The 24,773-nt window shown below is 38.3% G+C and overlaps 1 protein-coding gene across 1 annotated transcript; it reads left to right on the forward strand.

The window, feature by feature from the left end:
- The first annotated feature begins 1,130 nt into the window (after positions 1-1,130).
- On the forward strand, positions 1,131-20,653 carry LOC139737703 (stromelysin-1-like). Its single transcript, XM_071648381.1, has 9 exons — positions 1,131-1,140; positions 5,707-6,107; positions 13,285-13,358; positions 14,955-15,238; positions 15,863-16,087; positions 16,563-16,808; positions 17,800-17,913; positions 18,797-18,961; positions 20,289-20,653. The coding sequence occupies exons 1-9, from the start codon at positions 1,131-1,133 to the stop codon at positions 20,651-20,653; spliced, it is 1,884 nt and encodes a 627-aa protein (XP_071504482.1).
- The last annotated feature ends 4,120 nt before the right edge of the window (positions 20,654-24,773 follow it).

Raw genomic sequence — 24,773 nt, forward strand, 5'->3', positions numbered from 1 at the left:
GGGATATAGTTGTAATGTTTACGCACAACAGTCGAGTTTCAGTTAGGGGAAACATGAATGAAAGGATAACTTTTTAGTGAGCCGCAATACCCCCAACATGGCAAAACAAAGAGGTACAAGAATGAAGGGAATATCTATATAAGCAACATTGAGGTAACTTATTAAAACAACAACATCCGTTTATTTCTATCTCCATTTAGGCTATCCCCTTCTTCTTTTTTTCTTAGCATCACCTGTATACATTATATACCATTGATGTTTTGTTATGTGAAATGTTTTGTTTACTGTAGTTAAGTAAGTCGCTAGTTTTTTTTTTCTAAACTGATTATTTATTTCTTTGTGTATTTAATGAGGCCCCAGATATTAAAATTGGCTTACTGGGATCCTCCTGTATGGTACTTTGACCTTTTTTCCTTTTATTGTATCTCTGTTTTCCCTCACTTATCTCTCATGTGCAAAGTCAGCCATGAGTAACGATGAATAAATGTGTATGTTTTCGTAAGTGATTATTTGCTGATTATTTCACCATGCAGAAACAATAAATGGAATGAATGAAATGAAATGAAATGAAATAACAAAACAAAAACTTACCCAACTAGACGCACATGCCAGACAGAATATTTGAAGAGTTTGTTCGCAAAAACCGATAAGTCCATACTTATTTGCCAATTGGAGATGTTTGCGATTAAAGGTCAAGAAAAATAAAGAGAATAATAAGAAAATTTTTGCTTCTTTTGACCATAACTTCAAAAATGTATCTTTATATAATTATGTAATAACCAATACACCTGTATATCATTTAAAAGGTATTATTTTGTAATTTATGACAGAGACCGTACTTCAAAATCTTCAAAAATTGAATTATTGGTTTTTGCGGACAAACTCTTCATTTGTTGCATAACAACACGTATATCTAAGCTCGCCATCAGGATTGGATTAAACCTAACTTCTTTGTGATTTAAAGGATTGTTTGATTGTTTGTTTGCTTGTTTGATTGCTTTGCAGTGTTTCATCCTAAAAAAAGAACAAAAAATCAGAATATGATAATGTAGAAGAAGAGGAGAAAGAGGAGGATGAGGAAGAAGAAAAAGATGAAGAAGATAAAAAAGAAAAGTAAACAGATAAGGAATATGAGGAGAGGTGAGGAGCAGAAGAGGGAGGGAGGAATAACAGAAAGAGAGAGAGGGGGAAAAAAAAGATGTGTTTCGCACGTCAAGCGACAGAATGGTTCACTTTGCATGACTAGTTTAGAGCTCATTGCCAACAGATGGCAGCAAACAATTTTTTGTAGAAAGCTCTCATTGACGTTCGCGGTCCTGCGATTGAATCGGGAGAATCACTTGTTTCACTCAGTTCTATACACACTGATGGAGGAGGCTTCGCGGCAACTCATGCGACTAATTAACCGTCTGCTTGCCGCATCATAATACCTGCCCATAGGTTTATGCGTGAAATTTGGGGCATATTTGACTCATTGGAAGACGTCCAAGATAATTATCTCCAAACAAAGTGACAACCTATTCGCCCGGAAATCGCGGAGACGTCGCCGCGACGTTTTCGCGATATCTTTGAGACATAGTGTCTTCTCTCAGTCGCGGAGACGTCAGCACTATGTCTCCGTTAGGTTGGCAGTAGTTTGTCTCCACAAGGTCGCGAAGAAGTCTCGTAGACCTCGCGAGCAAAATTAAATGGTAGTCTACATTACTTGACCGACGTTGGGGTGACGTCTCCAAGAACAGCTGAAGACTGGAAAAAGTCTCCGGGGGGGAGAAAGAACATGTTCAACTTTCTCTTCAAAGTTAGGGAACAAGAACGGTATTTTTCACCTTCCTGCATTAACTTTATATTTTTTCTTTTGACATTCTCTACCTGAGGGGTCCACATTCTACAACGCTTTTCAGTGAGTCCCTCCATTTTTCGAAGTTTGCGTATTACTGTTATTTGATTTTCGTCACTTCAGTTTTTGTGACAACGTATGATTTCTTACCAAATTCCATAATTGTCTACTTTGGTTCGCTTATGAAACCTATTCTCTGTTACCAAATGAAGGGAAATGACTATACTCTTTTCGAAAAAAAAAACATTAATTAAAATTACGAATTTACTTAAATTGAATTGAATTGAATCGCATCAAATGGAGCTGAATCTCCTATCCCTATGCACTTCTTATATATCTGAAGCTGGTAGGCGTTAAATTCTGATATCATCACCATTTGCAACTGCAGTCCATCAAGCGATGAGACGCCAGAAAATATAGGGACACCAATATGGAACAAAATATAAAACCGGCGTGTGCTATGTTAACCAAAAATTATGAGTATCCTGATAGGCCCTAATCAATGTTAAATTCAGGTTTTCTATCTTACTAAGATGTTATTATTTGTCTTTCTTTCAGCCAGAGATGTATCGGGAATAGAGAGAGTTTACATTTCTGATAAAATACTCTGCAAGTGTTGACCCTGATAACTTTTTTTGCAGCAGAAGCTATCATTTTAGTTAGAAAATTTTTTTGAAAAAATACAATTCTATCTCGTAGCTTCATATTAAACATTCGCACAACGAAGAGATTACCTATGTGATAATGTCACAGTCTTCTCTAAAAAGCTTGGGTTGGAACCAGTGGTGCGAGCATTATAAGCTACAATGCCATACTCCGTAGTGTTCACAGAATACAATAAAGGTGCGTTTAGAACCAGTTTCCATGGCGATGAATGGCTATAACATAATACTTTGGTACGGACTTCCATTAATGCAATTATACCCCCGATGTGATATCGATGTGGGTTGATGATTTGATTTCACGATTTTATACCTGTACTATAGTCTTCGCGTGGAGCTCATTCTGTTGGAATTGCTATACCGCCATCAACGTTGACTGTGACAATAATCAGCTACTAGTTCGAAATACTTCCTTGATCGGTGTCTTCGCTCTCATCGTCCCCTGATACTGGTAGTAAGTCACTCCCTGGGAAGGAGGGGGTGGGACAAAGTCGGCATTTAGTAAATGAATAAACTACTACTAAGTGATATCTATCAAGCATTTGTTACTCATTTGTTACTTTTTTTTATTTTGATCTGGATTTATTGTTGTGCCTTTCTTCGTTGTTTATAACCTTTTGATTAGGAAGTTGCTTGGTGCTGACAAAATGAGTCATACTGTCATTACATTATAGGATATGAGAGTGAAAAATGACTTCCGTATCACACGAGTATTTACATCATCGCAGTCTACTTTGGTTAGCAATTATGTTGCAGGAGTCTCTGTATGTGTGCGTGTGTGTATGTATTTATTTGCGTATTTTTGTGTGTACGTGTGTATTTATCATTATGTTTGCGTGTTTTTTTTCTTAGCAGCGACAATGAGTACAATAGATACACTAGAACACTATCCTCAAATTGTATAAAACTACCGTATATACACACACAACACACACTTTTTTTCCTCACACAAACAAACACACACACACACACACACACACATACACTAAAAATGCTGTTATTTTGGATATGGTATGAACTGTAGCCCAAAGGAAGTCAAGAGGAATGACGATTAGTGGTCAGAAAAAAAAAAGTGACCGAGCTGGGTCAGTGTGGGATTAGAAGCAGAATGTACGTTGTGTATGAAAGGATAACAACAGAAACAAAATCACCGCCAGTGGGACCCACTTACCTCTCCATTATTGTGTGGAAAAATAGGAATTGAGAATCATAATCATATCCGAAGTCCAGGGCAATTATCATAATCATGATCATAAGGTGGTGATTGTATTATAATTGGTGTCCCAAAGATGTCGATATCTACTTTGCAAAGTCGTGCATATTAATGGTGTGCATAGTTGTCGCATACTTGATTACATTACTGTCATCATCAAAAGACTTAAATTGATGTCTGGAGGGGAAAGTAGGCCTACCTATTCGTTATTATCACACCGTTCCTTCCCTCTATAGGATTACTAGTACATTAAAAAAGTACAAGGCATATGATCTTGAATGCACTATAATGGATATATGATAAACACACAACAAAAGCATGAAATGGGACTCTATAAAAAAAAAATGATTTGTCCCGAACAATACTGATATCAAATCAGATCACAATAAATCTGTAAAAAAAAAAAATCAAACACTATCATTTACATTGTTATCTCATAACAGCTTTAAATTTCACTGACGCCAAAAGGCCTCTGTAATCAGAATTGAACGAGAATTAACCATGGGGTTTGATAAAGTATATAGTGCATGGAAGATCATGCCCAATATTGATTTAAGTAAATATTGTTACACATATTTTCGTCAGCTGTCACTCGGGGGGTCTTGAATCAAGTCTTGAATAATGATTTTTTCCATATCATTGTTCCCATTCTCCTCTCCCACCCCCTTTTCTCTGTCTCCCTCTAAAAAACAACAACGACAAACAAACATAATATATTCTTCTCCACTTTTCACTGTCCATGAGTTGCACATGAATTGCATCTGACTGAAATCAATGTTCAAGCTATACTTCTTTTTTCGTTTCACAACAGACGACTTCAAAACTAAAGACCCCTTGCAAAAGTAGCTAAAACAAGATTGTGGTATATTATAGTGAATACATTTTGAGGGATGGTATAGTTTTGGGTGAGATGGGGGATTCAGATTTTTACTTTGGCTAGGTAATTAGAAACCACCTCTGAAATATTAAAGAACATAAAATTCTAAGGGGAATTCAGAGTTTATTTGATGAAAATTGTTTTTGAAATGGCTGAAATATCCAAAAACAAAGTAAAACAAACTGGTCCTAATAAAAGGTGGGTCCCACCTTTTATTAGGATCTCTTTGTTTTTAGATATCTCGGCCATTTCAAAACCAATTTTTATCCAATGAACTAGAATTGTATGCTGTCTCTTATTTCAAAGTATAGGCTTGTCATTATCTCACAAAATTTGAAAACCAGAACCCCCATCTCAACCAAGACTACATAATCCCTTTAAGACCTCAAAGCTCATTGTACTCTCATTGGGCTCAAAACTGGTGCTTGACATTGTTTATCGCTCAATCTCACGCTACGTATATCGACCCTGTCCGAGGCCTTGTCACTGAACGCAGGCCCAAATGCGTAATCAGTGAGGAATGGAGTGAAGGTACTCAATCTAAATCCTCATTTATTCCGCTTCGAGACATCCTTAGTCATTTTAAAACAGCCGATGAACCGAAGATTGTTGGTCACGCCATGATTTTGTCAAACATGTGTTGAGGATTGGCCACACCCCCTCCCGTTTGATGATACACTTTGGTATAGTCCAATCCACTTTGCAGCTTTTACTCCATACCTGGTGTGGATATGTCAGGAAATATCAATTTGCCACCAGCTCATGATGACAGCGCTAACTCTCGATTGCTTCCTAAAGTATGGCAGCGATTATTCAGACCGAAAGATCTGACCCCGTGTCGTGATATCACATCAATAGAGCGGAAGCTACGTTACCTGTGGGGAGTGTAGCTGTGTAGCTGTGCTACCGCCGAGCCTCTTCAAACGACGAACCTTAATCCAGAGATCAGTTCAGCGGGAGGATGCTTTCACAGGAATAGTGTGGGCTGCAGGGAATCTTGGAGTGGAGTTGAATTTTCTCAAGTTTGAGTGAGAGGAATAATTTTGCGCCATGGATTTTAAGACAAGGTGTTTCGGGATTGTGATTTTCTTTTACGTTCACGTTTCGCTTTTTGCAGATGGAGCGACTTTGGTGCTTCACCAGGTGACACACACGGGAACAGGAGGGGTGCACTCGCATTCCAGCAGCCACACCCATTCCAGAGTGGTGGTGTCCGGTACAGGTGGTGGCGGATTCGCGGTTGTTGAGCCCCAGTCACCGGGACAGGCTGACGATCACTTTCCGGGACAGCATCAAGATGGATTCGTTCCCGGCAGGGTCGTGACGGGATCACGAGTGGAGACCCGTGTGGAAACCCACTACTCCCGTCGAGTGTACGTGTCGGGGTCAACATCCAGCGGGACTGGACTGCTGGAGAGAATAGAGATGGAACTCCTGGACTTGTCACTGATTTTCCCGGGAATGCAGGCTACTGGACGATCGTTTCAGCGTATGGTTGGCAGAACAATGAAACCTAAGGTCAGAAATATCATGTCTTATTGAATCCATTTGTCATCACCACCAGTGTTCCGACCAAAATGTATTTCAATTTCGTATACAGATAATTTGACATATATATATATATATATATATATATATATATATATATATATATTGGAATAAAGCGAATTAATATCCTTCGGAAAAAGGAAAGAAACTCCCCTGTTCCACTTTTAATGTTGCTCTTATGATCTTACAGTCTATAACCATTGTTCCTACAAGAACAGGTTAACGAATATGATTTCGCGTAATGTCACTATATTTTCTAGTTGACGTCAATAAATTGGGTGATCTAAGAGCAAGAATGGTAGAAAATCCATTGAAATCGAGCATAAACTAAACTAAACTTATTGATATAATTGTTTCACAGGTTTTCGCGGAACAGCTGGTTGCTACTACACAAAATGTTGTCCCTTCAATAATAGCAGCTTTACTATCCCACCCGAAAATCATTTAATGTTACGTTATCATACCACAACAATAAATTAAATCGAATGATACTTTGATTTCATATCATAACAGGCAACCATTTAGTAACGATCTGTGTGCTGATAAATGGGTGACTGATAATATCATCATCTTATTTAAATGTACTAAAAATAATCTTCAAATATCATCACTGTTTTAAATGAAAGTATCTGAACATATTTTGATTTTCATATCGCTTTCTTGTATCTTATATCCGATGATATTGAAACTTTGACCATTTTCTCTGCTTGATTTTTGTCCAAATAACTCAAACTTGAACACTAAGTGGAAGAGCACAAAAATCTCTCATTTTTAAATTTGGCATGGGATGGAAATCTTTCAACACGCATTTTCTGGAAAACGTTCTTAACATTTGGCTTAGAGTCAGGTATGATCTGCGTGCATGTCATGTGAAACGTGACGGTCGAATTCACTTATCCACACCTGCTGTTCAAAGCAATGCAGAGAGCGGACACGAATCTGTTTTTATGAGCCATGATAAAGAAAGAACCCAGCATTCCCCCACAATTTTGGCAGCAAAATTGCACTTTGACTTTATTTTCAAAAGATGTGTTTATAAGCAATATTAAGGAGACGACCTTTAATCTATCATGTCTATCTTTAGAATAGCTTATACGTATTATACACCTATTCGAGGAATATGCTATCATTTCATTTCAGTTACAGCTGTATTTGTATACCATATCCAAATAATACAAAATAATTGCAAAGTATGGATTGCAACGGACCTTGTGAAGGCTGACTGACGATGATTAAAAAGATACTGTCATTTGATTTTTTTTCATGTTTATGATTTTGGTTTTTGGCTATATGGAAGACGAATTTGTGGCAAAAACAATCTCTGAGGCCATAATCGAGCCAACAGCTTCTGAAAGATTGAACGCATCGAGTACGGTTAAATAACTGTCCCGCTGTCACTATCAAACGGCGTGGCCAAGTAAAACACATGGTATAAATCAAGAGGCGCTGGAATGAAAAGACATGTCCATTGCATAGCATCTGGTTGTCATCATTGGTAAGGTGTTGCCAAGAAGGTCAAAGGCAAGCTAACTACCGAGGTGCATACAGCAGCTATGATAATATGTGTAGGCCTATTTCTGAAGTTTGCCATGATAAATCCTGTGGTTTTTCGTTTTCGTTTGGGTGCATGTCTTTTCGGATTCAACATGCAAAATCTTTGTTAACATGGAACGTGAAATATCGTTTGTAGTCACATTGTTTACCTAATTTTTTGACATGGAAATTTGGTTTGTTCATATAATACAACTATCACAATGAGAGAAGGAAAAAAAGAAAGAAAAAAGAAAAAAAAATGCCCGCAACTGCGATAATTACCATTGTAGCAATTTACTGGTTAGAAAGAAAACTTGGCGCTCTACCTCGCGATAAATAGTAAAAAAAGAAACAAATATGGAGGTGTGAATAATGGTAAACAAAGTAATGCATAATACCAGAGGCTTTCTAACATGGCTGCGATAGAGTCAATCTACAGTTTTTGTTGTTGTTTCTGTTATGTTTATTATCACAGTGCATAGTGATACACGCTTGATGAACGTTCGAAATTGTGATTGAAAGAAAACAAAAAATGAATAACGCCTTCCAGCTGAAGTTCACAGCAGGAAGGATTAATCATACTGAAATGCGCAAACGATTATTTTGTTTCATTATAACAGTCTTTTCCCCGAGTTGGATGTGATGTACCGAACACAAAGATTTGAGCTATGATATTTCTTCCAAAATAGTATTCACAAAGCTGTTTATTTGTAGGACTAGTGGCCCGGAAAATTGTGCCTCATTTACAACCTCGCAAAGCCATGCAAGTTTGGAGAAAAATTGTTTATTGGCGAAAATATTGTTTCGTGCGAGTTCAGGTGAACTCTATCATGGGGACACCGACACGCATTGTAGGGCTCACACGGGTAAATAATTCCTCATAGAGACGTGTGTTGAATTCAAATTAAAAAAAAATTCTGTAAAATAGCTGGGAGAAATGAGGTGTTTCATCTTCACTAACCTGGACAAGTGAGATATACCCTTTCGTGGGTTCTTCTGCTCAAATTCTGTCCAAGGGTCCGCAAAGCCAGACTACGTGTTCTTGTCACTCAAAAAATCACCTATTTTCCGTACACGTACCCAATGAAATATAGTCCCTTTAGATTCTATGAGAAAAGCTTTCATCTTCCAACCAAAATGCAGTTTGTAGAGGAATTCATACTCAATATCTACAGCTATTCAGTTTTTTGCCGAACTGCATCATTGATTTTTAATTAATTTTTTTTCTTCATTTATTTTGGTATCTTTGGTACGAATTTGTGAAGGGGTCTGGGACATTCCATTTTATTTACAGGTGTGAGCCCTGTAAGGTTCTCTAACAGTACCGTTTCACCGAGTTGAATTATATAGTCTTGTGGGGACAGGTGTTAGTACTCTTAAAGTAAAGATATCATTGATTTGCTAGGTATTATATTGGTTTCAACCTTACTTTCTTTTTCAACCCTCTGGCCCAAAATGGGATAGGATCTTTTTACCATGACCGCGAGTGCTAATAAGCTTTCTTGTATCATGACACGAAATCATAATAATTTAGTCAAAACCCATCTTTTACTGACGTACTGACACATGTGTATATATACTCACATAGCATATAGAATATGTCCTATACTCTCTTTGTGCTTGTTTGTTTGGATGAGGTTGCTTTTCAATTGCCTTTCCTTTTTCTCAGAAGGAGGGGGTGGGGCACCGGGGAAGGGGTCGTGTGAAGGTTCGAGCTGGCATTGTTCCCCTTTTCCACGGTCAACAACGTTGAACTAGGATGATGCGCAATTCTGGCATGTAAGCGAAATCTGTTAATGCATTCCATCCGTCAACTTTCATCATGTTTTCCCAAACTATCAGAAACTCAGTCCATCGTCCTATCTTGCAGTGTCTCGTCTGCGATGACACCGCCAATATGGCCCCTTCATCCAGAAGTGCTTGCAGTCTTCACCTTTTGCTGCCCACTTAATTAAAACTCTTTCTCTTTCTCCCGTGCCCTATATTCGAAATTGAAAAGTTAAGAAATTCTACCTCTCTTTCCACACCCCTCCCAAATACACCATGACCAAGACGTCTGTAAGGGTCTTGTTTTTACCTTTAGGAGCAGTGATTAAAAAAAATAAAGATATCACATCATTTTCATGCATATGAGTATAATAGGTCTGTTGTGTCACAAAACATCCTACCATATACAATTTTCGCAATAAAAGCTAGAAATATATGGAGATATCAGTATTTTTCTCAATAAACCATATAACTGTAGACAGTATAGTCTGCAGAAACATTTCTATTATAACTATTGTTTACATTTTGTGTATTTAACAATATACTTAACATCGATTATACGGACTCAAATTTTTACAGTCGCTGTTTCTATCGCCAACTCATATCTGGGAACTATGTTAAAGCACCAATGTTGGGTTTTGTTTCATCTGCAAATGGTAAATTATGCATTTAACCCTGCTTGTGCTTGAATGCAAACTGGCGCAGAAAACTACACAGCGTATACACACCGTCCAATCTCCCTGGCACTGAAAAGGTTAAGCATCTTATCCATCCTTCCATCAATTATCTGCTTTTCTCCACTTAAAATTCACCCGATGAAATCATACCACCATACCCCAAACAGAATTTAAAAAAATGCTGCAGTTCTCCGAAATGCGGGGAAAGTTGGGACCTATTTTTAGTTTTCTATATAGTATCCAGGTACCTTGACAACGTGCCAAAGATATGACGTGATATCTCACGGGAATGGCCCGTCACTGTATGACGGGGATAAGGCAGGGGGTGCAGTCATGTTGATCTCTGATTTCTGATGAATTATATCGAGTGGTGATGTGACAGCACCGCGTGGCGCACACATCAGCTTGTTACTTCTATACCCAGGAAGTTCCTGCTGGGAATATATTCGCTTGATATATACCTCGTAGCAATCTATACGAAAACTAGAATCCTCCGTATTGCTGACGGCATATACAATGTAGAAATATGATAATATTCGTGTAGGTAAGCGTGTGTTCATACGTTAATGTGTAACTGTCTGTCTGCCCATGTATGATCTGTCTATATGTCTCTCTGTCTTTGGATGTGTTTCCGCCTTGAGCACCTGTTCTTACACTATGAAAATGATTTTTCTTTTTTGGGAGGATGGCAAGGGTTCAGAGATGATTTTTAATATGTAACACCTTTAATTTGGACTCCGTTGATTACGTAATAATGTTCGACTATTGATATGGTGATTAGGACATTTCAACTATAAAAAATATGATGAATATGCCAATGAACACACACACACACACACACACACACACACACACACATAGACATAAGTATGTGTATGTATATATGTGTACAAACGTGTGTGTGTGTGTGTGTGTGTGCTTGTTTGTGCGAGTGGGATTTGTTATTTTGTTTCTGACTTTACAATGCACAAGTCATATTACATTCGCATACGGTCATGACTTTAAAATCGCGTCGAGCATTTACTCAGTATACCGATGCAATCACACTGCAACGTTGACTTGTTAGTATTCGCCCTCACGATGTTTTCAACTGAGCAAACAGCTAGTGACTGGACTATCCAGTATTTGTCAACGGTCTGCCAAAACTAACAAAACAGTTTACAACCTGTCGTAATGTTATGGAACACAGTGGATAAATCTACAGTTTCATAGTCTTTGCCCTTTCTTCCACCCAAATTTTCTGCATTTCATTCGCTGTATTGACCCGAACAAATGATTTAAACCATATGAAACGGATATGGCCTGTGCTATCAAGGTGGAAATCTGAAAAGATAGAGAGCAGCTGGAGAGTGCCGGTTGGTTTTCATTAATATAGTGACCAAAAGGCGTAGAAGTCTTACTAATTTTACCACCGTCTCTGCGTTCACATATGGACCAGAGAACACGTAGGGAAAGATGACTATTTCCAGAGATGCTGAACTTTTATGCACTGACATACTGACTGTTATCGATACGTGTCAGCAGTATAGGTAGTTTTAATTTGTTGTTTTTTTGTTCGATCACCATCCCTAGCCTCGTGAACCAAACTTATAAGCGAGTTGAAAGATAATAATATATGGGCTCGATGGACAGATATTGGTAAAGGAACATGGTATAGAAGTATCAAAGAGCAATCCTCTCCAGAGTTGAGTGTGGGTTCAGTGGAAGCAGAGTAGGACATTTGTTATGATTTCTTTTGTTGTTGTTTAAGGTTTGAGGAATTTTGTGCCACCCTCTCTATGAGAATTGTACAAGAAGTTACAATTTTGTAAAATGCAAGAATGATTTTATAAAGGGGGAGGGAATTACCCATATTTTCGCGTTTACTGACAAGTATAGGCATTTACCCCTCACTATTTTTATTGAGATGTGCTATAAAGATTAGTATTATTCTGCAAGCCTTCAATAGAGGAATCTGTAGATCAAGAGTTCTCTTCTCACATTCTATCATATATTTTCTTAGAACCATAGTCTATTGTGACATCAAAAATTGTTGTTGTGGAGAAGACAGCGTATGGAAATAACTAAAACTTTCCCTTCATCTCTCATTGATATGTTTCACCATTTTTTTTTAACCACATTAGCATTTGTATGTATTCATGTATGTACACAGACTGTCAGACTGTCATGATTTGATGTACAATCATTGCAAAGTAGCATTGTTGAGATGAAAATGAATTCTTTATTCCAATGAAAATCATTTGTGAAGGCTGGAAGGCTAGTGTACCATTTAAGCAAACTTTATACATACAAAAAAGCAACAATAAGCAAACACAATCAGACAGATATTGAGTTACCTTTTTTCGATCAACTTCTTTGTCTCTCGTGAAAATTCTTTTAGTATGCATTTTTGTAGCTGAAGGCAGATAATCCTAAGTTCGATTTTATGCAAATGATTATTGTAACGGATATCTCCCAGGAAGGAAGTTTGGGTATGAGTTGATGCCGGTGTAATGCTATTTTAGGGATTACACGTTCGGACATGGAGTTGTTAATTGCTCTGAGACTAAATTAAACTGAGAGCTGATAATGTTTGACTTCGTTCATGTCCTTGGAAACAAGTAACCACCTGCACGATGTTCCACACGGTTAAAACGTTAAGTTGTCTCAGCTATCTTCATGTGTTATCGTTAACTCGTGTCCTGTTTGCTGCCCTTGTTTGGAATGCGCAGGCCTATACATAAACATTCCATTTATGTTATTGCTTCTCTTGATGTCATTTCTCCTGATCATTCTTTTTAAATGTAGCTTTGACTTAAGACTACTATGTGTTCTTGATTTGTCATTCATCTATTCATTAATTCAAATACGTATTGTCATTTCATCTATATACTAAGTATCCATCTATTTATAATATCTTTGTTTGGGTTTCTGTTTTGTTTTGTAAGGATTTTTTTAAATTTCTTGATCTTACACCAGTATAAATCGTTTTGCTGCCACAATATTGGCACTTTCTTGCGAAAGATTGATACGATTTTCAAGACAACTAGCCTCATTTACCTGTACCCACCCCACCCCTCACTTTCTCTCTCTCTCTTACACACACACACACACACTCACGCACACACACTGTTGTTGTTTTTTGTTAAATTAAATTTTCACAACTTTCTTCCTATTAAAATCCTTCACAGGTCTTTCTTGAGCGGTTCGGCTACCTTCCATCCCACATCGAGCACACGAGAAAGGCAGAACGCACAGCTCTGAGGTAAGCGACTTTAAGTGGAGCTAAAATACAGAACAAGTTAATAATGGCCACGCTGCCAGCAATTCAGCAAAACATGTAAAGAATGAACACACCCGCAAATTTGAGGAGATTTGAGATTTTGAAATGAAAAACAAAATGAAGCTTGAGGGACGTGATCGATGTGATTTTGACAACATGGAGCCAGATTCCATAAGAATACGATATGATGTCAGACAGATTTGTTGAACCCTACTACTCATACATCAGCACAACGTTTCATAAGATATCGAAATGGTTTGCATGGGTCACGAGCTTCAGGTATAAGGCTAGGTAGACTTGTGCTGTTAGATATATACTAACGGACGGGGTTTGCTGTTTGAAGAAACATGTTGATGAAAAACACATGAGAGAGAAAAACAGGTGCAACACTTCGAGCACGCACATATTTTGATGTAAGTTTATGTGACGTATCACAGAGTATTCATACAAACGTGCTTGTTGATAGCATCAGAATTTCTATTCCTTAGAACAATGCAATACAACCTGTTGTTTCTTCCCAAAGGCTCAACTATACTTTTACACTGTGGTCCATTACCGATCGTCTGCCTAGCTATGAACGATTTCCAGTGCATCCGTTAATTAATAGTTCTGTTGAGACAGGTGATGCTTTCATTGAAAGGATAAATATTGAAGACTTGTACCTCAACAGCCCATATAATCATGTGAATACAAAACAAAGATAATCGATATGAGTTCGATATATATCCGATATCCCTCTATATAAACGAAATCGAACAATTTGCGCGTGAATAAAAAGTAGCTTCACATTTATTGTTACGAGCCATTTATAAGCATATATATTTTCGAACCATTCGGAATTAATAATGCTAGACGATTTAAAGAAAATTCGGCGTGCGGAATGAGACTATTCCCTGGTTCGCATCTCACTCCGTGCTTTCGTCCTTTGGCATAATATTATGTAATGCTCTCAATAATTTTCTTGATCAAGGCTTACTTTATTCGGTGGGGCCATGAGTATTAGTGCTTTTTTAAGAATCTGTTATTATCACTTATAATAATGATGATAATAATAATAACTACAATAATAACAACAACAATAATAATAATAATGATAATATTAATAATAATAATAAAAAAAAATAATAATAATAATAGTAATGATAGTGATAATAATTATCATTTTTATTATTGTTATTACTACTGTCATTATTATTATCATTATTACTATATCATTATCATTATTACCATTATTATCATCATTATCATTATTACTACATTGTACTTAGAAATGTTCGGGTATATAGCAATGGCAGAGCCGTCTGTAATGGAAGAACAGTGGTATAAGTCTGTAGAGACTGTAATGGATTAAGAAGGTCGTGTCACTTTGTCCTTCTTTCAATCTGGTTACGTTCTCTCATTTGAAAAAAAATCAAGTATAGACACAGGTTATTATTATCATTAGTAACATTGTTATCATTATTATTGTTATCATTATCATCATCATCATCATCAGGATATTATCATCATAATCATTGTGTTATAATCATTATCTTATTACGTATTACAAGAATAGTTATTATCGTCCTCGAAATACAGGAGTTTTCAGAAGTTTGCCGGTCTTCCCGTGACGGGAAACATGGACAACACGACCCAGATGCTCATGGACTCCAGCCGCTGCGGAGTGGAGGACATGCTGGGCTCCTCTCGCATGGGTCGCATCATCAACCGTCTCGACACCAGCAACGCCACCAGCAAATTTGACGTGGTCGGCTACGACATCGAAGAGCCTCTCGACGAAGACCCCGACATCGAGAACGCCAATGCGCAGGTGCCGCCTAGCGTGTCGCGATTTCACCGGACGAGAAGATACAGCCTTCGTGGTATGGGAACCACTCATCCCGCATTCATTTTACCCAAAAAGTTCAATTAGTATTGCACATTCAATAATTTTGGTCTGGACATTCCTTCTCTAATTTACGGAACTTCAGTTCTCAACTGAAAGTGTTGATATCGTATATTTCAACGTTGAAACAAACGTCACGTGTCATTTTTCAAAACCTTCGCCTAACATCGGCATATAGGATTGGACCTTTGCTCGTAATAGTTGTGCTTTGAGATTCAATTCATGATATCCTCATGATGACCACTCCTTTCAGCACAGCACCATGGAAGCCGGCCTGCCGGTCATTTCTCGGAGTTGTGCAAGAACATTGTAGACGTCCTTTCATATTGTTTCAATGTTTTATCAGTTCTGTCGTTCTCCATAATTCGATTAGTTTGTTGAAATGAAAAGTAACTTTACTGACGACTACATATCAATTAATATGGCTAAGTTAAAGGAAAGGTTGGAGTGGCTCGAGGATTAAATTGTGTTTGTTCTTGGAATAGGATGAGTAGAAGAGACTAGGGCAAGATAATTCAGCTTCCATAATGTCCCCGATTCTTACGATCATCTACCAATGACATTATCACTGTGCCTCTGACGTTTGTTATCATTACCTCAGGGCGCAAATGGGATAAGAATAATCTCACCTACTACTTCACCAACTTCACGCCCGATCTCTCCGAGGCCGAGGTGCGCGAGGCGATCGGACAAGCCTTCCAGCTCTGGGCGGACGTCACCCCGCTGACGTTCACGGAAACTTTCGACGTGCAAGCGGCCGACATCGTCATCGAGTTCGCAGCTAGGGTCCACAGCGACGGACCTATTGCCCAGTTTGATGGACCAGGTGAGGAGTCTATCCTAATGTCTAAATTCTAAAGAATTTTGACAGGGCAGAAAATAATTATGAACTCGACTCTGGTGTTTTGAGTTTCATGAAATGTATGATGCCTTTGATTCTGAAAATGTCTTCATGTTTCAAGTAAGTACACTTTTGATAGAAAATGTTGCCTATACGAGTACTGAACTTTTCATTGTGGTTTGAATCACGGTGGTCCTACTAGTTATACCGGACGAACCACAGCCATGTGTCATTTATTGCTTTTTGGCTTTAGTCAGTTCATGTCTGTTTGTTTTTGTTTTGTTTTGTGTGTTTGTTTGTTTTTAGAATCGTATAGGAAACACTATGCCATTATGTCATCCCTTGATGCCGCTTTCATTAAATGCGTGCGAGTTATCGCCCCCAAAGCAGATAGCATCAAAACGAGATAAAACCCTGCTTCCTATATAGCTGCTTATATCCTTGGGCATCTATCCCACAGGAGGAACCCTGGCCCATGCCTACTTCCCCACCAACGGCGACCTCCACTTTGACGAGGATGAGACCTTCACCGTTCGCAGCCACCAGGGCACCAACCTCTTCATCGTTGCCGCCCACGAGCTCGGTCACAGTCTCGGGCTGGAGCACTCGTCAGACACGAACGCGCTGATGTACCCCTGGTATTTGGGCTACCAGGAGGACTACTCACTGTCGCAGGATGATGTGGATGGTATACAGATGATCTATGGTAGGTGGGGATTAGGGATGCGTTGCCCTGACAACGGGATATTGATCCTCTTCAAAGATTCATGCGTGCCCCTGGACGCTTAATTTTGTTCACCCAGTCTACCTTGTCACAAATTGATTATAAGAGGTCATCCCATGAGACCGCCACCCACGAGTCATACATCCCACGAGCTCGACAATGAAAAAAGGTCAATGAGTCTTACAGCCCACGAGTCATATATACAGCCCATGAGTTCGGCACTAGGCAAATAAAGTCCATGAGTTCGACACTTGGTAGAAATAACGTACGAGTTTGACAGATGCAACACGGGACCTGGTGTGTCGGTCTCGTGGGCCTGAATTGTTTGCTTAGTGTCGAAGTCATGGGTTGGCTGTATGGCTCGTGGGCTGTATAAGTCGTTGGCTGCATGACTCATGGACTGTATGACTCGTGGGTGTCGGTCTCGTAATGTGCACCCAAGTATAAAGACACACGAATCCATTTAATGAGATTCAGGAGCTGGTTGAATCAACCTATCAAAATGAAAACCAATACTTGTAGTACATGATTGAAAATAAATGAAGATAATATGATCACATTGTTTTCAGTGAATCGTTTAAAAGCGTATCTTAAGAAACATACGAACCTTGAATGAATATAGCAATTGTGCACATTGCTGATTATTCCTGTCTAATGCACTTTGTCGTGTTTGTTAATCGTTCTTTGTCTCTGTGGACGTATCCCGATAGTCAGAAATCTTGTCCACTCTTCGACTGATTAGGGAGTTGGCGCATTTCTTGAACAACTGCATCTTTGCATGAACCCGCCACTCTATAGCCAGGATCACTAAGAGTAATCAAGCCAGCTATCACTGTAACCATAGCAACAATCTATTTGCTCACACATGTTTGTCTCTTCTCCAGGTCTTTGCTTCTTTGTAAGTACATGATGGTAAGTCTCCATATCTTGACATCCTATCATATCATTTCCTTTGCTTTCCCTATTTCTGCAGGAAAAGCCCCTCTCGAACGTGTTGATATGGAGATGAACGAGGCGCCGGCGGATCGGCCAAAGGAGCACATACCAGACACCTGTAACAGCACGTGGGATGCAGCAACGTACTATGGTAACCAACTTCTAGATGATGATAGATTCCTGCATGGATGTCTAAATCTCTACATAATTTTAGTGCATACCTGGTTTACCTATTTCTGTCTCCATCTTACCAAGGCAGTGATAACTGTTTTTGTTTCTCGTGTTACTGTCATAGCTACACAAATACCTTCATGGGCATGAAAAATCACCATTGATTGTTGAACTACGCATCACGTATCATTAACTGTTGTATACTGGTTTCGTACAAGTTTAAGCTGAGTGACAATTAGTAATGGGATGTTCATGTTGCTGCCACTCATCAACGAATATTTTGTGTCGGACCCATTACATCTGTGCATTTTTGGTGCTTCGGACAGAAAATAAACTGGAGTGTGGCTGTTGAAAAAAAAATGCCCATCCATTTTGTTGTTATTGTTGTGGTCAGACTCTATCAAATATATCGTCTTTCCATGGAGGTGATGTTCGTTATTCAGAAAATGAAAGTAACGGTCGTTATTCCAAAAGTTCGTTATTCCGAGGGTTCGTTATTCCAAAACACATAAATTTCCGATACCGAGATGATCGTTAATCCGAAAATGATATAGGGTACGTTATCCCATAAGTTTGTTAATTCGGAAATGAAATAAATTTCGCTAATCCGAAGGTTCGTTAATCCAAAATGGAAAACACACACACACACATACACACACACACACACACACACACACACACACACACACACACACACACACACAAACAAACGGCTCGCTCTTCTGAAGGTTCGTTAATCAGGAAAATGAAAAGATGGTGCTTACTAACTAACCTTGGGAATAACAAACTTTTCTTAATTTCCGGAAAAAAAGAAACCTCGGAATAACGAACTGTAACAACTCCATACCCTTCTCTTTCTATAGCGCCGGATGATGTAGTTTATGCTTTCAAGGGCCGTTACATGTGGGCAATAGGGGACAACGGTGTGGTGGAGGGTTACCCGAAGAAGACAAATCTGATGTTCAAAGAGGCGCCCTCTCTCCTTCACGCGGTCTTGTCCATCGGCAACAGACTCTACATGTTTCGCGGTAGGTCCGAAATCTTGCTATTATGTATGCTCATGACTACGATTGCCGAAAAAATAATGCCAGCTATCACAGGGCTCGCTCCCTGGTGGCACTAGAATAATTAAATCTGAAATGTTGGTGGCCTGAACACGAAATGTAATGGCACTGAATATAAAGGGTACATAGGAATTTATTTTGAATCTTAGTTGTACGGTCAGACCATCAAAAAAAAATTTTTTTTTGCAAGTTTGGTGGCCCGAAATCAATATTTTAGTGGCTCCGGACCACCGCTAATGTCGAGCCTATAGTTATCACAATTCCAACTGAGTAAGATTTCATTAAATAATGTGCGGAGCACATGAAATAAACACAATGTTGTGAAGAACTGGTTTTTTTTTTTGTGAGTGACAACTCCTCTGACGCAGTGACAACGCCGATAAGTATACCACTGTAAATAACATATCGTGACAGCCGTCAACATGTGGGCTGTCATACCGGAAGTCAAGTCCAATGAATGTGAAAACCGCAAAACGTGTGGCAGGGCCGATGGGGTCTTTTCGTGACGGACTATATGTCTATATTCAAGGGAATTGTTAAAATAGAAATATTATTGGTTATGAGCAAAGTGGCCATGAAGTAAATTCTCTTGTAGTCGGATATCGTGTGAGCTGATGTCACTGACTGCCGCAACGAACAACCTGTCCATTATCATTCAATAATCTTTCAATTCTGAGGATGGAGAGAAAAGAACATCAACATCAGTGTCTTCACCTATGCATAGTAACATGATTTGCTTCTTCATTCAGTTGTTGTTTTATTAAAGCAAAATAAGATAAGACATAACAGGCCTCATACTTCTAAAATGTCTCAACATCTCAGTTTCTATCGTGCTAAAACTGTACTTGTGTGCCACACGCTGGAAATCGAATTTCGTAAATCGTATTACGTCGCATGACTGATCTTTTTCACTTCCATGGCATTACCGTTTTGAGCTGATAGATCAATCAATCAACAAGTAAACATATTATTAAAAAACAAACAACGAACATGGCAAACTCAACACTATCTATGACAATGTTTTTATTGCCATGTTGCTTTGAATGGTGACAAAGAATGATAAAGACCCTACTTCGATAAGTATCTACATAGTGTCACCATAAATGATAATTTTTAATGCTTTATTACTCGGACGAATGCCACCAATGGTGTTGCCAAAAATGAGGACTGCCACCTACCATGGAATCGGGTCTTTTGATTTTGTTAATTTGGAGCCTCTTATAGCCTTTTTTATTGTCAATTTTATTTATTCATATATCTATTTATGAGTATTTTTTTTTCTTCCCACCAGCACGCAAGATGTGGCGGTTCGTAAACAAAGAACTTGACACGGGATTCCCGCGTCCGATTCCCGAAGGACTACCTTCGGGTCCCAACGCGGCGCTCAGGTGGAGCGGTAACGGCAAGTCGTACTTCTTCAAGGGCTATCGATTCTACGAATTCGTCGAGTCCGACCTCAGCGTCGAGCCGCCGCGGAAGCTGCTCCAGCAGTGGCCCGGCGTGCCGCTGCGCATGGATGCGGCTTTCCAGTGGAAGAACGGTCGCACCTATTTCTTCAAGGGCGACAACTACTGGCGGTACAACGACGATAAACTTTCGGTTGGGCGAAAATACCCTCTCTCAAGGAAGAAACACTGGTTGGGATGTGACGTGTGATGGCAATACTGCATAGCTCTATAATGTATCAATCGCCTTAAGTCTTCTTTATACCTTTCGGTGGGATGCTTTTGAAACAATGATAAATAAGGGCCTCATTTAACGGAGCAACACGGGACAAGGATTGGGGCCATGGACTGTGACTTATTGTTGGGTTTTGAGTCCTTGTGTCGTAGCTCAATATCTAGACCATGACAGATTGGACAAATTATTGATGCATCCACCAGTAATCGCCACTGCCACGCTCCTTGAATTAATTTTGAATAGTTTGGAACTTGGCGCAGCATAATTACTACAATGAGAATACCTTTTGACGAGGATGTAGTCAAAACCACTCTGGCCTGCTACTGGAGGGACACGTTGTAAGTTGAAATTGAGAATGTTTAAGTGCCTTGCCACGTGAAATTGTTTCACAGTTGCAGAAGTGTTAAGGTCACTAAATATGATAAGGTGAGTCCGCAGTGGGAGAGTTGGTCTTCTTGGGGGCATTCATTGAGCACAAGGCAACCGCAAGGTGGCGCCTGTCACTTTGATAAAAGCTCAACAATCTCTCACCCAAAACACTCGTTACTATTGTCAACCTGTCCGTGGCACTTTGAGCCGATGTCCAATGTGAAGTGTTCATTATTCTTCTCGTTCCTCCTTAAAGTGTTTATTCACTACAGATCAATCAAATTGTAACAAATACTTGTTGTTGCTTTATTAATTTACGTCCTAAGCGTCACATCTCTGCACAAAATGTTTCTGTTTTTCCGATATGATATTGTAGGATATAGTGCGGACACTTCTAAGGGTCATGCATGGCCATGGCCATCATTCACTGTTGAAACTTACGAGTGGATTATCTGCGGAAGAGATCATTTAGGGACGTCTTCGCGATCAGCCAGACCCCACTCAATTTAATCAAACTGATAAAATCTGACACAAGGAATTGTTATAAATGCCCTTTGCAAAAAGTGCGAATCCTTATAAGCCCGTGTATTGATTAACCGGCTAATAGTGTACGGTCCACAATCGCTTAGTCATCAGCGTGTCACAGCTGAAGAAACACACATAAAACATGAAATAAACAATGAAAACATGAATATTCGATCAGGGGAGCTATCCGATGTCGGTAAAACATTTGATCTCATTCCAAAGAAAATCTATCTCGACCTTTACCCTGTGCTGTGACTGAGCATGTTTATCTATCATAAGTTGTATTTGTATACTTTTGAGATTTGTATGTCAAAGAAAAAAAGGAGAAACATTCGATGCTATAAAGGAGATTCAACAACTTGAGTTTCATAATAAGCTTCGTGGCTCCTCACGTGCTGAAAGCGATAATAATCAGGGAAGTTTATTAGGACCGTTGCTATTCATAGTATATATCAATGACTTTTCTTCTGTTTCTGAAATACTTTCTTTTATTCATTTTGCAGATGATACCACTGTTATTTTTGCTCACAACGATGTTGATATTTTAGTCCAAAAAGTTAACACAGAACTGTTAAAAGTTACTAATTGGGTCAGGGCTAATAAATTATCATTGAATGTTCAAAAAACAAAATATATGCTTTTCAGTAATACTGTCGAAGCACTAAATTCTAACATAGTTTTAGATGATATTAATTTAGAAAGTGTATTAGATTTTAAATTTCTTGGTATAATTGTTGACAATAAATTGTCTTGGAAAACACATATTGATCATATATGTAAAATTATTTCACGTAATATAGGTGTTTTGAACAGATTGAAATTTTATATTCCTCAAAAGTCATTACTCATGTTATACTCCACTTTGATACTGCCTTATTTGAATTATGGAATTTTGGCTTGGGGTAATACTCATCAGACCCTCTTGAATAGAGTGTTGTTACTGCAGAAAAAAGCCCTCCGTATTATTTGTCATTCTCCTACACGTTCACATACAAATTTACTGTTTGCGTCTAATAAGCTACTAAAAATAAATGAGTTGTTTTTATTGAACTTAGGTCAATTTATGTACATGTTTAATAACAGTTCACTTCCATCTATTTTTGATTCAATGTTCCTTAAAAACCAATCATTTCACTCCTATCCCACCCGACGTTCAAATGAATTTCATTTACCTTTTTTCCGAACAATTTTAGGGAAAAATTCATTTATCTACACTGGTCCAAACTATTGGAATTCTCTGAACCACGATATAAAAACAGCTCCCTCTTTGTATTCATTTCAAAGAAAATTAAAAGCCTATCTTTTGCGATTTTACAATAACATTTGTCATGAATCGGATTAGTTTTACACGTTATTCATTTTGATACCCCTTTCATAAAATCCGCATAATTGCTTACACATTGTCGCTCGTACTAGCTGACCACCACCAAGTTCGTGAATAAAGTTTTGGGTTAAGTTAGTCATGCAGTTGATGGATTTTTCTTCGGGATCTGCACTCTATACGCTTATACAATGAGGGATTGTTATTTTTTTTTCCGTCCGGTCTTGTCTCTGTCTTGTTTTTGTTTTCCATCGTCCAGCCCTCGTGTATCGTTATCTCCGTTGTGCTAGTCTTACTTCCTGTCGTAGTCTGTCTTTTGCGGGTTTTTTAGCCTCGTCGATGTCCCAGTGTCGTTTTATGTTCGTTTATATGTTAATGTTGTCATTTTGTGTTTTTCTTCCTTTTCTGTCTGACTCTTTATGGGCTTCCATTTCTAATTCTATTTTGTCAATGTTTTTAAACATTTTTTCCCCTTTTTTTTCTCTGCTGTTACAACTATTTTCGCTGTTGTTGCTTCAGATATTTTCGTTGCTGTCCTGATGCCGATAATTATTACCAATAATTTCAATGATTCTTTCTCTCCTGAGGGGCCCACACTCTACAAGCTTCGTCTTTTCAGTGGGTCCCTCCGTTTTTCGCCTTGTGTACGTTGATATTCAACTTTACTTTACTTTGATTTACTTCAGGCATTGAAATGTATCTTTACTGCAAGCATACAAGTACTGTTTTACTCTGTTAAACTCACTTTGATTGTTTGTTTGTTTGTTTGTTTGTTTGTTTTTTGTTGGTACGATTCTTATCACTGAAGAAAGAGTGATGTATGTTATGTTATTTTTTTTACTGTCGAGAAACGAAATAAACTTGAATCTGAATCTGAATCATGTTTGCATTATGCTGTATAATAGAACGGAAGTGTCATATGTACACTATGGAAGACATATTGTAGAATAATCTACAGTATTATTGTAATTAGGAAAGTGTTTAATACGTCGCTCAACGCATTTGATGTTGACGTTTTACTTAACAGTGTTGTCGCTTGCGTGTGTGTGTGTGTGTGTGTGTGTGTGTATTTAAGATAAATGATATTTATAATGTTTTTCCAGAAAAGTGGAAAGAGTCCACAGGGAGTGTAAGGTTTCAGCAAATTGATGTATTAAATTATGATATACAGGTGAAGATTTTTGGTAAGATATTAGAATTTCAAAATATTAAGTCAAAAATAGTGTATGAGTATTTTGTTACAGCTTTACAAGAATTGTATACTCTGGAAATAAGATATGGTGAAGTGAAGTATGATTGTAGTGATAAGGAAATTAGACATTTATTTCTTAGACCTAGAAGCACGACTTTACTTAGTAAACATAGGGAATTTCAGTTTAAGTTGTTACACGGGGTGATATATACAAGGGAACATTTGTTTAAGTTTGGTTTTGTGAATGATAATCTTTGTTCTTTTTGTCAATTGGAAAGGGAAACTTATTCACATATATTTTTTGATTGTGTGAAAGTAAAGCCGATATGGCAGTTTCTTATTGAGTTTTATGATTTAGTTGAGTTAGAAGAATTAGAATGGAGAGATATCTTTTTAGGTTTACGAGGTAGTTCAAATAGAATCAAATGCGTGAATGCCTTGATAATTTTGATGAAAATTGTAATATTTCGGTCAAGAGAACAAAATAAGTTACCCAAGAGGGAAAAGATAAAGAAATTTGTTTTGGATTTTATAGAGGAGGAAAAGAACGTTGCGGTTAAAGCAGGTAAGCTCGGTTTTCATTTGCAAAAATGGGAGCAGTTGAAACTTTCATAGAGTCAGATGTATGGTCAGTTTAGGTTTTAGCCGTTTTAATGTTTAGGAATCGGTATATGTATCAGCATTATGGT

Source organism: Diadema antillarum, unplaced genomic scaffold, assembly GCF_040938485.1.
Source record: "Diadema antillarum isolate AM-2024a unplaced genomic scaffold, OU_Dant_1.0 seq00000700_RagTag, whole genome shotgun sequence".
Classification (NCBI taxonomy): Eukaryota; Metazoa; Echinodermata; class Echinoidea; order Diadematoida; family Diadematidae; genus Diadema; species Diadema antillarum.